The sequence below is a fragment of the Ooceraea biroi genome, chromosome 11, assembly GCF_003672135.1.
Source record: "Ooceraea biroi isolate clonal line C1 chromosome 11, Obir_v5.4, whole genome shotgun sequence".
Classification (NCBI taxonomy): Eukaryota; Metazoa; Arthropoda; class Insecta; order Hymenoptera; family Formicidae; genus Ooceraea; species Ooceraea biroi.
The window spans coordinates 7569391-7582602 of NC_039516.1; the positions used below are offsets into that span (position 1 = coordinate 7569391).

Genomic DNA, 13212 nt, shown 5'->3' on the forward strand with positions numbered 1-13212 from the left:
ATAAAATTGTTACGTCTTATATGTAGGTCGAAACAAACACCAATTAGTAACGTGCTCACCAGCACCAGTAAAACGTATCCACAGATTATGAGTAATGAAGTGACTCATGCATGTCTTATAATTACATTCCTCTCTGCATCCATTCAACTTTAACATCATGCAATCTTCCGCCACCATTCTATCGTAAAAAGAACAGAAATCAATAAAATAGCGTGCAAAATGTTACGATGAAGAATGTAGGTATAAAATTATTTTACACATTGCGTGTAAGCAGGTAAAAGATTATTATATTGTAAAAATTCTAAACTTACTAAACCAACTTTTTCATTATTTTCTTCTCTTTTCTCCTTTTATTTCTGATGTTCTTTTTCGGTAATAAGAAACTAACCAACGAAAATAATAATCACTATTGATAGGTTATCAACATAACTAAAAAATAGTAACAACACTCGCGACACTTACGCCAGAAAGGAGGCTTGAAGTGTATTCAGTAAAATTATTGACTTGCTGTCGATATTTGTTTATATCACAATAGTTGACATAATTCAAGTTGGAGCTGCTGCGACTTTCACACATGGCGCGAGACATTATCTTGCCTCTTGATTGGCCAAAGTCTCTATCCAATGAAGGACGTTCTGTAGCACATTTCTTCTCCCCTTCCGCTTTACCCCTTGCCCACACTTGACGATGATGATGGAAAAAACGGAGTTTCTTAATCGTAAAATCGTCACATTCGAACTTTGAATCGCAATATCTCCGTTTGTAGGACACGTAGAAGAAAAATTAAAACACTTTTCTTATGCAAATCGAACCCAAGCTATCCATTGAGCCTACTCTGAACTTGATCCGTTCAGCGGTTATTGAGATCTAATAATCTGAGTGTCTGCGAAAGCGTCGCTTTGCGTAACAGTACACGGTCGGTCTCGCTGCGCATATACTTGGCGCGAGACACTACCGTGTCTCTTGATGCGCACTTTCTCGGACACTGCTGACGCCAAATCACGTTACTCGTTGCCAAAAGCAAGGTAGCTCCGTTGAAAAAACAAACCATTCCTCGATTGGAACTGTCAGCCGCCGTATTACTCGCTAAATTAGTGAGCCATACTCGCAGCGTTCTTGGCCATACCAACGTGCCGGTTCATCTCTGGGTGGATTCAAGCGTTTGCTTAGCGTGGATCCGCGGGCAACCATCGCAGTGGGCGGAATTCATTGCGCACCGAGTAGCGCTAATTCAAGATTTGGTTCCAGACGCGCGTTGGCATCACGTCGCTGGCACGCAAAATCCAACCGACTGTGCCTCGCGGGGTCTTTTTCCGTCTCAGCTTCGTGATCACGTATTATGGTGACAGGGTCCGTCGTGGTTATCGCAGACGTCGATATCGTGGCCGTCGGACGTTCCGCCAATTGACAGCTCGAGCAATCTCGAACGCAAACGATCTCGTAACATTCTAAAGACTACGATCGACGCCTCCGCGGATTGCCGGGATCTTATCCACCGATATTCGCGTCTCAGTCGTCTTCTTCGCGTGGATTCAGCGTAGCTTGAAATTGTTCAAACGGACTGATCACTTAAAATTCTCATTAGCGTTAACACCCGCTGAAATTTCGGATGTCACATTGTTTTGGATCAAGGCAACTCAGAAAGCATTTTTCCAATCGAAAATCTGCTCTCTCGTACTCTTCCGCTTTCTCGTTCTTATCTAATGAGCAAACTTGCTCCGTTCCTTGATAAGGACGGACTGCTCCGTGTAGGGGGACGTCTCAAGAACTTGCTGCTGGATCGAGATGCAAGAAATCCGATCCTTCTGCCTCGAGACAGTCCGCTCTCGCTCCTGATCATCGATGACGTGCATCACCGCACTCTTCACGGTGGTGTTCAGGTCATGCTCGCGAAGCTCCGCCAGCAATACTGGATTCTCGGAGACCGAGCTCCAATAGCGTCGTTCGTGAGAATATGTGTGCGATGCGCTCGTTATCGAGCGGTCGCAGCGCAGCAAATGATGGGCAATCTTCCTCCATCTTGTGTTATTCCGTCGCGCCCATTTCTTCACTCAGTTGTAAACTACGCCGGTCCTTTTCTATTACGAACTTGGCGTGGACGTTCCGCACGCAATTATAAAGGATATCTGGTTGTTTTTGTTTGCTTTTTGTCCTCAGCCGTGCACCTGGAACTCGCCACGGACTATACTGCGCAAGGGTTCATCGCGGCATACAAACTTTACTGGACGTCGAGGCATCTGTGCAACTATTACAAGTGACTGCGGAACCAACTTTGTGGGCGCTGATGCAGAGCTTCGTCGCTTGTTCCATTCCGCGTCCAAGGAGAGTGCAGAAATCGCGAATTTATTGGCTGCGGATGGCACGGAATGGAAGTTTTACTCTCCTGCCGCTCCACACTTCGGCGGCAAATGGGAAGCAGCCGTCAAATCGGCAAAATTTCATTTGAGACGGGTTATCGGTGACACGATCCTCACCTACGAGGAATTCGCTACGTTGATCAGTCAGATTGAATTTGTTTTAAATTCCAGGCCTCTCTGTGCTATTACTGAGGATCCGGACGATCTCGAAACGTTGACGCCAGCTCATTTTTTAATCGGAGGTCCTATGACGTTAATTCCGGAGCCGCCGTTGCAGGATGTGCCGACTTCGCGCCTTTCTCGCTGGCAGTTGCTCCGGCAGATGATAGATCGATTCTGGCGCCGATGGTCCACAGAATACCTCCAGCGGTTACAGGCTCGAAACAAGTGGCAACATCCAGAGCGTCAACTTACGAAAGGATCTCTCGTTCTTATACAAGACGAGCGATTCCCACCTTCCAAATGGCCTCTGGCTCGCGTCATCGACACGCATCCCGGTACAGACGGTCTAATTCGCGTTGTTACGATGCGCACTACCGTAGCGACTTATAAACGACCGGTACATAAACTGTGTCCGTTGCCGATCAACGGTTCAAACAATTAATTTTTTTGTATTCTTTTTTTATTGTATTTTTATAATTTTTTTTTATGTGGATTGTATTTCGAATAGAATAGCCAAAAGGTTAAAATGTAAAAGCTGACATGTTCGTTTATTAATTCGTATCACAAAGTAAAGTTTAACAATCGATATATCGCGACTTGTTACTTGGATTCTTCTCGACGATCTTGTTATTTCATGAGAGAACGGACAAAGACTGACTAAATTACTTCGATTCCCGAATTTCACAGGGACAACATGTTTGTCTCATGATTTCCTTTATTTTGCTTGGATTTCGGAGATCCATGTTGGTTGAGAACGTTTAAATCTAGACAGTTTATTTACAATTACTTTTCTTCAACGAGCTATATTCGTTCAGCGGCGTAACCGCCCCTGAGGCGGGCGGTAATGTTCAAACTTTAATCGGAATTACGGTAATCAGGTTGCATAGGTTTATCCTCTTCCGCTTCCTTTCTTCTAAGTCGGTCTCTGGTGGATCGAGTAGCTGGAGCTCGATACGGAGGGAAGGTTGAGGTCGAGGATTGAACTTTATTCTGTATTATTTCGTCTTTATTTGCGTTCCGATAAATTCAATATATCGAATCATATTCGCGGAATTTGCTATTTTTCTGCTTCTCGGCAAGGCGATATTTTCTCTATATTCGATCGATAGCCGCGCCGATACAAACATCGATACACCGCACCTCACGCGTCCCGCCTCACCAAACTCGCGATATCGTCAGCTGATCAACATAACAGCAAATTCAGTCAGCTGTTCGCTTTCGATCACGACACTCGCCGAATTGTTCGCCGGTCTAATCCGCAACATTCTTTGTTCTCGTTCGAAGTCGTTTACTGTACTTAATCTAATAAACCATCACAGTCATCTATAGAATCGAGTTCGTATCATTTACAATTGCCAATTCTTATCAAGCAAATTGCATAGTCTATATTCGCATTAACAACACGTAGTAGTAATACTATATTATTACTTTGATGTTATACATAATTACCTTTTTTTGAAAAAAGGGGAAAAAGGCGTCAAGTACACGCGCCAGTCGCAACCAACCAACTAAAACATTAAAACTTAATCTATTAAACAAATGTATATACATATATAAAATTAACCAAGTAAAAATTAACTTATTAAAAAAATGTCGTATATAAACCTATAAAAAATATGATATCGGAAAATGGCGCCAAGTAAAACTTTATCAGTCATAACTAACCAAATAAAAATTAATCTCTTAAAAATGTCATATCAAGTGACGCGGTAGCGTCGCGACGCCAAGTACATAATCAAAAATAAGATTTCGAACAATGAGAGTCACTGTATAATATCGAGTGTTACCAATTTCATTGCATAAACGTCGCGCGCTACCAAGTAGCTTATCTGGAATTCATGACATTTGACAGATCATATCAACTTATGATTAAAATAGCTCAGGAATTAAAGCCGTAATCAAAAATCTAACGGCACTTGTATAATAAAATGTGATGCGAGCTTTCGATCGCGATCAATGCGAATAAGATTGGTACAGTCGATCCTGAGATATTATAATCGTACGTTAGAATCGTGACGTTCCGTTTTCCGTTTCCATATTCTGGTTCAGACTCACGTACGTATGTTCGCACATACACATGCAAAGCGATTTTGTCCCTCAAGCTGTTGTTCACACATGCATGATTTAATTTCTTATGAATTAAAAATGATTTTAATAATACATGGGAAATGTTTTATTTTACGATAAAGATATAAATCTCAAATACTATAAAAAATACATAAATTGCAAGTAATTGCAAGCAACATCATCGACGACGACGACGATGACGTTGCACCACATCGACGACGACGACAACGACGACGATGACGTAGCACCACGTCAACGACGACGACAACGACGACGATGACGTAGCACCACGTCAACGACGACGACAACGACGACGATGACGTTGCACCATGTCGATGACGACGACGACGACGACGACGATAACGTTGATGTGGTGCAACGTCGTCGTCGTTGTTGTCGCCGTCATCGACGTGGTGCAACTCATCGTTGTCGTCGTTGACGTGGTGCAACGTCGTCGTTGTCGACGTGGTGCAACGTCGTCATCGTCATCGACGTGGTGCAACGTCATATTAGTTAGTGAGAAAGGGATTGACTGCACCAATACCATGAATTTCATTGCATAACGTCGAGCGTTACCACATTTATTGCATAAAATTATAAAACTCGAAAAAATGATTTATGTGAAAGTAAAGTTATATTGTTAAAGTTATAATAAAAAATATTGTAAATCACATAGAGAAATTTTGTTAGCAAAACAGAAAAAAGTATAAAATATATAAAAATAATTTACATTATATCAAAATCAAAAGATTATTCTTAATAAAATTTATTACAAATTGCATCGGAACGATGTACGTGTTAGCATGCAAAATAATTGATAATAAAACATATAAAAAGAAATTATGTAATACTAATTATATGTTTAAAAGAATGTAAAACTAAAATATAGTCACATTTTAAAAATTTACAAAAAAGAGTGAGATCCCTAAAAACCTTTTTAAAAAAAGAAAAAATATATACGCCAAGTACATAAAAACTTCCAACTTGTCAAAACTCAAAACTAAATATGAAATCAATAATTAACTAGCCAAGTATCTAGAAGCAGTTTGAGTATTTTACTCAAACGTTTTCCATGCATACTCTATTATCGCATTACGACATTGAAGTACTTGGCGTGCCCGAATCGCAGTGGTCATGTATTCTTGTAAATTTGTACAATATCTTGATTTGTATTGTATCTTGTATCTTCATGATTTTCAATAATGACTCGCAAATGATTTTGTGTCTCTTATAGGTAGGACAGGACGTTTTAATGTGATTCGGGCACGCCAAGTACTTCAATGTCGTCATGCGATAAGAGAGTATGCATGGAAAACGTTTGGGTAAAATACTCAAACTGCTTCTAGATACTTGGCTAGTTAATTATTGATTTCATATTTAGTTTTGAGTTTTGACAAGTTGGGAGTTTTTATGTACTTGGCGTATACATTTTTTCTTTTTTTAAAAAGGTTTTTTAGGGATATATATATATAAATATATATATATGTAGGGCTACCATATGTATATCGAGCATATATCGAGTATAAGTAAGTCGGCGAAGCACCAGAGAGCGATGCGTCATGACGTGAGCCGCGAACGCATAGCGTCGCAGTGAGTAATTGTAAGATGAGACTGCGAGTGAAGGAGTGAGAGAGAGAGAGAGAGAGAGAGAGAGTGAATTCCAAAAAGCGTTTTATCTAATCGAGCGATGCGGTTGTTATAAGACGACAAAGAAAGAGTTGCAGAGCCGAACGGCAGAATCGATGAGTGAAGAGTCTAGCGAGAGACCCCGTGAGAGTAAGACCGTACGAGAACGGAGAATCTGTTGCGTGTGGTGTGACGAGTCTTTATCTTGTACTGGCATATATATCATTTTTATATTTTATATTTCATGTCTACAAACGTATATTACAAAAAATATATACTGACATACACTTATATAATTTTGTGCATGGAATACCACAAAAGTTGGGGGCCCGTCCGGGATCAAACGAAGTCAAACGCCCGGAATAGAACGAAATCGTCCGGGATTGTCAGTGAGTCAAGATAAAGACAGGGAGCTAGGACTGAGTGTCCTGCGACAGCGACGATTGTGTGATCAGGACTGAGTGTCCTGCAACAGCGAGAATCGTGCAGCCAGGACTGAGTGTCCAAAATTGAGCGTTCGGATTAGTGAGTCCTGTGGGAAAGTGCGAGTTTTGAGTGAATTCGTAAAAGGTGATTAAACTCTTTGTTTAAATATTGCAAATAAAAATATGATAGAAAAAAATATTTTAGAGTAATGTTAAAAGACTTATTCATAGAATGTGTTTACAATGGCATCAAAAAGTTAAGAAAAATCCGTTACGACTGTATACAATTAACATTAAATTATTATATACCTGAAAGTATCAGCTGATAAAATAGGACACTGCGTCAAATAAGGTACGCCATCATAATATTGATATCCATTTTGAAAAACTCCATGCCAATGTATACTTGCCTCAAGACCTTCAGCATCATTTTGTACATCTATTATAAGATAGTCGCCTCTGCAGACCTGGAAAAATACTAATTGTTTATAATAATAGATCAACAACATTCCCAGTGAAAACATCTCACAAGGAGATAACGCGAACTATAAAATTGATTTCCAAATGAAACGTAGCTCATTTGATATAAAATTGATTAAAAAAATATAAATCTTCTACTTATGTCCGCCACAGTTTCGTGTGCCTAACTTTGTTTTACAATTTCTCATAAACAGAAGTCCATTTACACAAACGTTTAGGGTTTTCATTTTCTACATACAATCTATCAAACGAGCTACATCTCATTTGGAAATCGATTTTACAATTCGCGTCATCTCCTTGTCAAAGTGATGTCGAAACTGTCGTCATGTGTTGTTCGCGATTCGAAAATTATTCCTCTATTTTTCCTCTATTATTTTAAATTTACTAAATTTCTTATTTTTCTTGATTATTTCATCTTGTTTTCTTATGTTATTTACCTCGCGCTCAACAACAGCTGGTTCTCACATGCGATCGAGAAAGACAGAGATATAAAAAACGCGAGTATTCTCTACAAAATAACGCTAAAAAACAGCTAGTTTTCAGTCGAAAAATAGTCAAACTGCTATCGATCAGCACGTCGAGGATCACTTTGTTAGTTCAGTTCAACCCAGTCAGGTGGTCTTGACACACATGTTCAGCTAGTCCGATTTCAAGACGCGATAAATTTTTACTCCGATTCTTTGCGCGTTCTCAAGACATCCAAAGCCGGTTAGATCTCACTCGCTCAGGTTGGATATTCTTGTTGCTCGCTCCGGGAGTGCAGGTTATTGTTCTTGTTGAAAATCACGTCATGTAATCTTCCCGCGAGTGCAATGACATTTCAACCTACGCGTAGGCTCATTGCTTCGCTCGATTGCGTTCGCCTGCCCTGACGAATAATTCTCAAAATTCTAGCGACACTGCGATTCTCGTGTCAGAAAAGTTCTGTAGTAAATCACTGCATTGCTCTCATTGCTATACAGGGTGATTCAGAACAATCTTATCTCCTTACAATGTCGTATTCTTGATTAAAGTCTGAGACGATTTTTCCTTTACCAAAATTTTCTCCAAAGCTTAGTTTTTGAATTATAAGAAGAAGATATTTAACGAATAACGGGCTGAGTACGAGAGGCAGACAGGGGTGGTGCGCGACTCACCGCAGCGCTTACGCGGGGCGTTCAGCTGACCACTACACAGTGTTTTCAGAAGCGTGCTTTTGCAGCGCGCAGCAGCGGTGGGGAAAGTAGAGTGAGGATGGTCTCGCGGCGACCGCGCGACGCACACAAGCGAAGCCTTGTATCCGTGAACGCCTCATAGACACGAGGCTTCGCTTGTGTGCGTCGCACGGCCGTCGCGAGACTATCCCCACTCTACTTTTCCCACCGCTGCCGCTCGCTGCAAAAGCACGCTTCTGAAAACACTGCCACTACATCCACGATACATGCATGCAATATTATACATTCTCTCTCCCTCCCTCCCCCTTCCCTCCATCCCCCTCCCCTACCACCCTTCTCTTCCTTCCCCCTCCCCTGTCTTCCCTCCCTCCCCTCCCCTCCCCCCTCCGCGAACCGTCAATTCGAGTCTGTCAAGTAATAGGCAGTTAAGTGATATGAGTTAAGTGATATGAGTCAAATACGTTGTTCAATTGCTGTAAATCAGTTCAAATACATTGTTATATCCTGGTTAACGAGTCTTCTGGTCCTAAAGTAAATCCGGAGTATCCATCCCGCCAACCGTACTCTTTCTCACCGGCTTATCCCTGAAGAGTCCTGTCTCGATCGCTCAGTAAAACCATCCTTAAAGAATTCCTGATCTTATACATTTCTGCAAATGTAGTGTAAGATATTGAAATATTTGTTTTTATATAGACGTTTGTATTAATACTGCCTGTATCAAACTGCACTGAGATTGAAATTACATTACGATTCGTTTATAATTAGAACAAAGTGAAATAAACTGATATTTTGTCTTTTCCTAATTGGTTGAATCATTAAAAAATTATTCTTATTGCATAGGTTGATACAAATTTTAAGTTAATATTTCATTTGCTGTATACGACAACTTTGCCGGGTGTGTTGATTGTTTATTAAATAGAGAATTTCCTGGATGACCGCGCAGAGGCAGTTTTAGAGATCCGACAATCAATTGGCACCATAGCCATAATAAGGGTAGATCGAGTGTAAAGTTCGAAACCTGAAAATCTGGTAGAAAGAGACGGAAAGTATTATAGTTGCCATGTATCTTTCTCTTTCTTTTTCTTTCCACTCTTTCTTTTGGTAGAGAGAGAGAGAGAGAGAGAGAGAGAGAGAGAGAGAGAGGGCGAGAGGGCGAGAGAGAAAGAGAGAGAGAGGGGCGAGAGAGAGAGAGAGCGAGAGGGCGAGAGGGCGAAAGGGCAAGAGGGCGAGAGGGCGAGAGAGAGAGAGAGAGAGAGAGAGAGGGCGAGAGGGCGAGAGAGCGAGAGAAAGAGAGGGCGAGAGAGAGGGAGAGAGCGAGAGAAAGAGAGATTTGATTGATTGTGTCTATATTTAGCATCTGCTACTTTTGCATAAATCACAATACACATGCATAATATGTATCACATGCAAATTCCATTACACAATTCATGTTATAAACAATTCTTATCATAAATAAAAAGAAAATAAATACAATAAATAAATACCTAAATCTTCAGAAATAAAATAAACTATAGTTACAATACCATTTCCTTCTTTTATCTAATCCTATCCTATTTTTTCTTTATATGTTTCGCTAGTTTCATCTTAAACTCTTTCATTTTCGATATTGTTTGTATTTCTATTGGGATCTTGTTAAACAATTGGAATCCATTATATATTAAATTCTTATGCGCTGTTCATGTTCTTGTTCTTTCTATTGCTAATTCCATATTGTTCCTAGTGTTATATACATGTTTCTCATTTATTCTCCTTATTTCAGCAGATAAATATTTTGGCACCATGTTATTTTTCATCTTATATACCATTATACATACATTATATTCCATCCTTTGTCTTACACTCATAAAACACAATGCCTCCAACATGTCTTTAATCGCTGTATACCTATTTACATCTAGTATTATACGCATTGCACGATTTTGTGTTTTCTGTAACATTTCCATTAATCCTTGATTGAAATTTAACATTATGCTACTACAATATTCATAGTGTGGCGCAATTATAGTTTTATATATTTAGAGAGAGAGAGAGAGAGGGCGAGAGGGCAAGGAGCGAGAGAGCGAGAGGGCGAGAGAGCGAGAGGGCGAGAGGGCGAGAGAGAGAGAGAGAGAGGGCGAGAGGGCGAGAGGGCAAGAGAGAGAGCGAGAGGGCGAGAGAGAGATACACGGCGTGTGTTTTCTATCCTTTTTGTATTTTACATAAGTGGTCTTACAAACAATATTATCTGGAAATTATCTAGATGAATCGCTATATAATTTCATTTTTATCTAAGATATATAAAAACGAAATCATCTTAATCTTATCTTAGATGAATTTATATTTTTTATCTTTTCTTTATTTACTTAATTTTGAAATTATCTAAGCACAACACTGATTGTAAGAGAATATGTTTCTAATTTAGAACTAGCAATTCATTACGCAATTACATTAAATGAAAGTTATGAAAATCTTGCATGAAATCTAGGAATAACTTCACATTGCTGTTTATGGTGCACAAGTTCCAGTAACGTTAGTGTAACGCTTTGTCTTCAGTTAAACATAATTAATACGTAATCACCTAATAGTGTTACATATATTTCTTTCTGCCTTTATTACAGATGTATCAATATAGCAGCAGCTTTTAAAGCTTTTACATTTCGAATCATTGCAAGATACAAATGTTTTAATAATTTTTTGTTAAAAATTTAGGTATCGAAATAGTTGGGTATGATAAATAAGGAATCATGATTTTTCAATATCCAACAGTCAGGATAGCGAGGTATAGGCTGGGCAATGATGAGAGAGGATAGATATTGAAAGGGTGAAACGTGGGAATATGTGGAAAAACATGTATGAGAAAAAGGGGGCAAAGTAAGAAAGAAATCTTACAAATATTGAAGGAAGATGAAAGCGATGAAAAATGAATAAAGAAGTTGTAGGAGAAAAAAGGCCAAGGGGATGTATTTAGGGGACGATTTGAGAAAGGAAGATGAGGGAGAGAGGAAGACAGGAGGACGGGCAGACGAACAGACGGAAAGAAATGTTAAAGGAATAGAGAGAGAAGGAATGGAGGAAAAATAAAGCGATATGAGGGAGAAATGAGAGAAAGAGAAAAAAAGCGACAGAGGAGGGTGTGAGTGGTATGGAAGAGTTGAGGAAGGAGAGAACTGAAATATGAAGATTAGCGGATAAAAAAATAAAAATAAATATGACGACACACGTTTAAAAGCGTACAATCAATAAATAATACATGTATAGACAAATCCTGTGAACGCGACTTTAAGTGGCACTGCCCTTACGGTAGGCGGCCTAGGGAATTTTCGAGTTTCAGAGTTCTCACAGGTAATCGCTCTAGGCCGCCGAGTGATCCGCGACTGAGCGGCACCGAGCAAACACGTCAACTCCTCGTGTGCTATCCGGCTCGCGCGAGAATATTTTGTTAATTGCCGGTGCCACGAGGAATATTGACGTGAGCGCGGGGACGTCACTCCTGTATACCGAATACTGTGTTTGCCGGCTCGAGCGAGGAAACCTCCGCGTAGTGCCAGCGACGACGTGATCAGAAAGCGCGGTATAAAATATAAAATATGTACAAAGAGTTAAACGTAAAAGAGTATAAAACGTAAAAGAGTAAAACACCTATAAAATAAATAACATATAATATCACAGTCAACGGAATAAATAGATATATCGGCACCACGCGGAAGGTGCAGATATTGCTCGTGCTCCTCGAAGTCACGGCTGTTGTTGTTATGCGGCCTTCCAAAGGCCTCGCTCGAACCGACAAACACGCGTCCCGCTCTATTTTCCGTTGCTCGGTGCCGCGTTCCTCGTATCGCGGACTCACCGTTGATGCATCTCCTCGCAGCCTGGACACTCGGCGATGGCGGGAACGGTGGCAGCAATATGGCGGCTCGGCATGGCGTCACGGTTGACCGCCGCGCGCCTCACTCCCCGCCCTGGTCGGCGCTCGCTCCTCCGCTTGTGGCACTTAGAAAATTTTCGGATCGCTTCACACTATTATAACTCGCGACACGCACGCTCGAATTAATACTTATTATATACGGTTTTCTTCGTCTCTCTGAGCTCTACACGTTTATACTATCCCCGAGCGGCTAAGTCCTCGACTCGGGGAGATATTACAAGTTTTAAGGCGGAGGATTCAGAATGCTTAAACGTAGAACGCTGCAGATGCTCTTTGCTGCCCCGGTTGACTCTGCCACGGTACCCACCAATTGAGTATTTATTTTTTCCCAAATTACTGGGCCGAATTCGACGGTACTGCAATGCCGAATCGACCCGCGACAGAGTCGGAGCAAGCTCCGAGCACCCGCCCAGTTCCAAAAACAAGTTTAATATTCTGAATCCTCCTTGAGGATTGTATCAGATATTAAGCTGATAAGAACAGATTAACCACTCTTTATTTTTCTCAATTAATGTTCCCCAGGGGACATTTCCCCTGGAGTAAATATACATCAGAGCGGCTAGGCCGCGCGCAAGTTTACTTATGTAATTGCCGGGGGACAATGGGCCCCCCCCGGCTCGTGGGCATCACAACTGCGACTGGGGGAGCGCAGCTCCCCCAAGTCGAGACGAGATCAATATAATATCGCCCCCGCTGGTAGACGAAGGCGATGGACGGAGTGCAGTGATCACAGGTAAAAATAATAATAAAAATATACCGATGAACATGAGGCGTCCTCATGGACCCTATGTTCATTGGTATATACACAAAATACTAATTCTAATATATGTAGCAGTTGTGACACCCCCAGGGCATATCACAGTAAATAGTAAATATCACAATAAAATAGCTAAAAGTCCCTGGGGGTGCACGCGCGGCGCAGATACAAATTTCAATAATGCCGTTTCGGCTACAAAATTACGCGACACTCATACACGCATAAAACACAATATTAGCAACGCGACACTCACACTCGGAACATCCAAGGTCCACAAAGA

General features: G+C 40.9%; 1 protein-coding gene and 1 pseudogene across 1 annotated transcript; one reads left to right on the top strand and one right to left on the bottom strand.

Annotated features, from left to right (window-relative positions):
- Window positions 1-1703: 1703 nt before the first annotated feature.
- LOC105287086 lies at window positions 1704-2961 on the top strand. The gene is made up of 2 exons (XM_011352505.1): window positions 1704-1946; window positions 2158-2961. Exons 1-2 carry the CDS (start codon window positions 1704-1706, stop codon window positions 2959-2961), a joined length of 1047 nt encoding a protein of 348 aa, XP_011350807.1.
- Window positions 2962-12506: 9545 nt separating this feature from the next.
- Window positions 12507-12688, bottom strand: LOC113562990 (annotated as a pseudogene).
- Window positions 12689-13212: the final 524 nt, after the last annotated feature.

Excerpts from the sequence above, each read along its gene's own strand:
- LOC105287086 (XM_011352505.1), top strand. The coding sequence starts at position 1,704 with ATGAGCAAACTTGCTCCGTTCCTTGATAAGGACGGACTGCTCCGTGTA. Across the intron at positions 1,947-2,157 it reads GAGCTCCAATAGCGTCGTTC|CCGTGCACCTGGAACTCGCC; the intron begins GTGAGAATATGT and ends TTTTGTCCTCAG.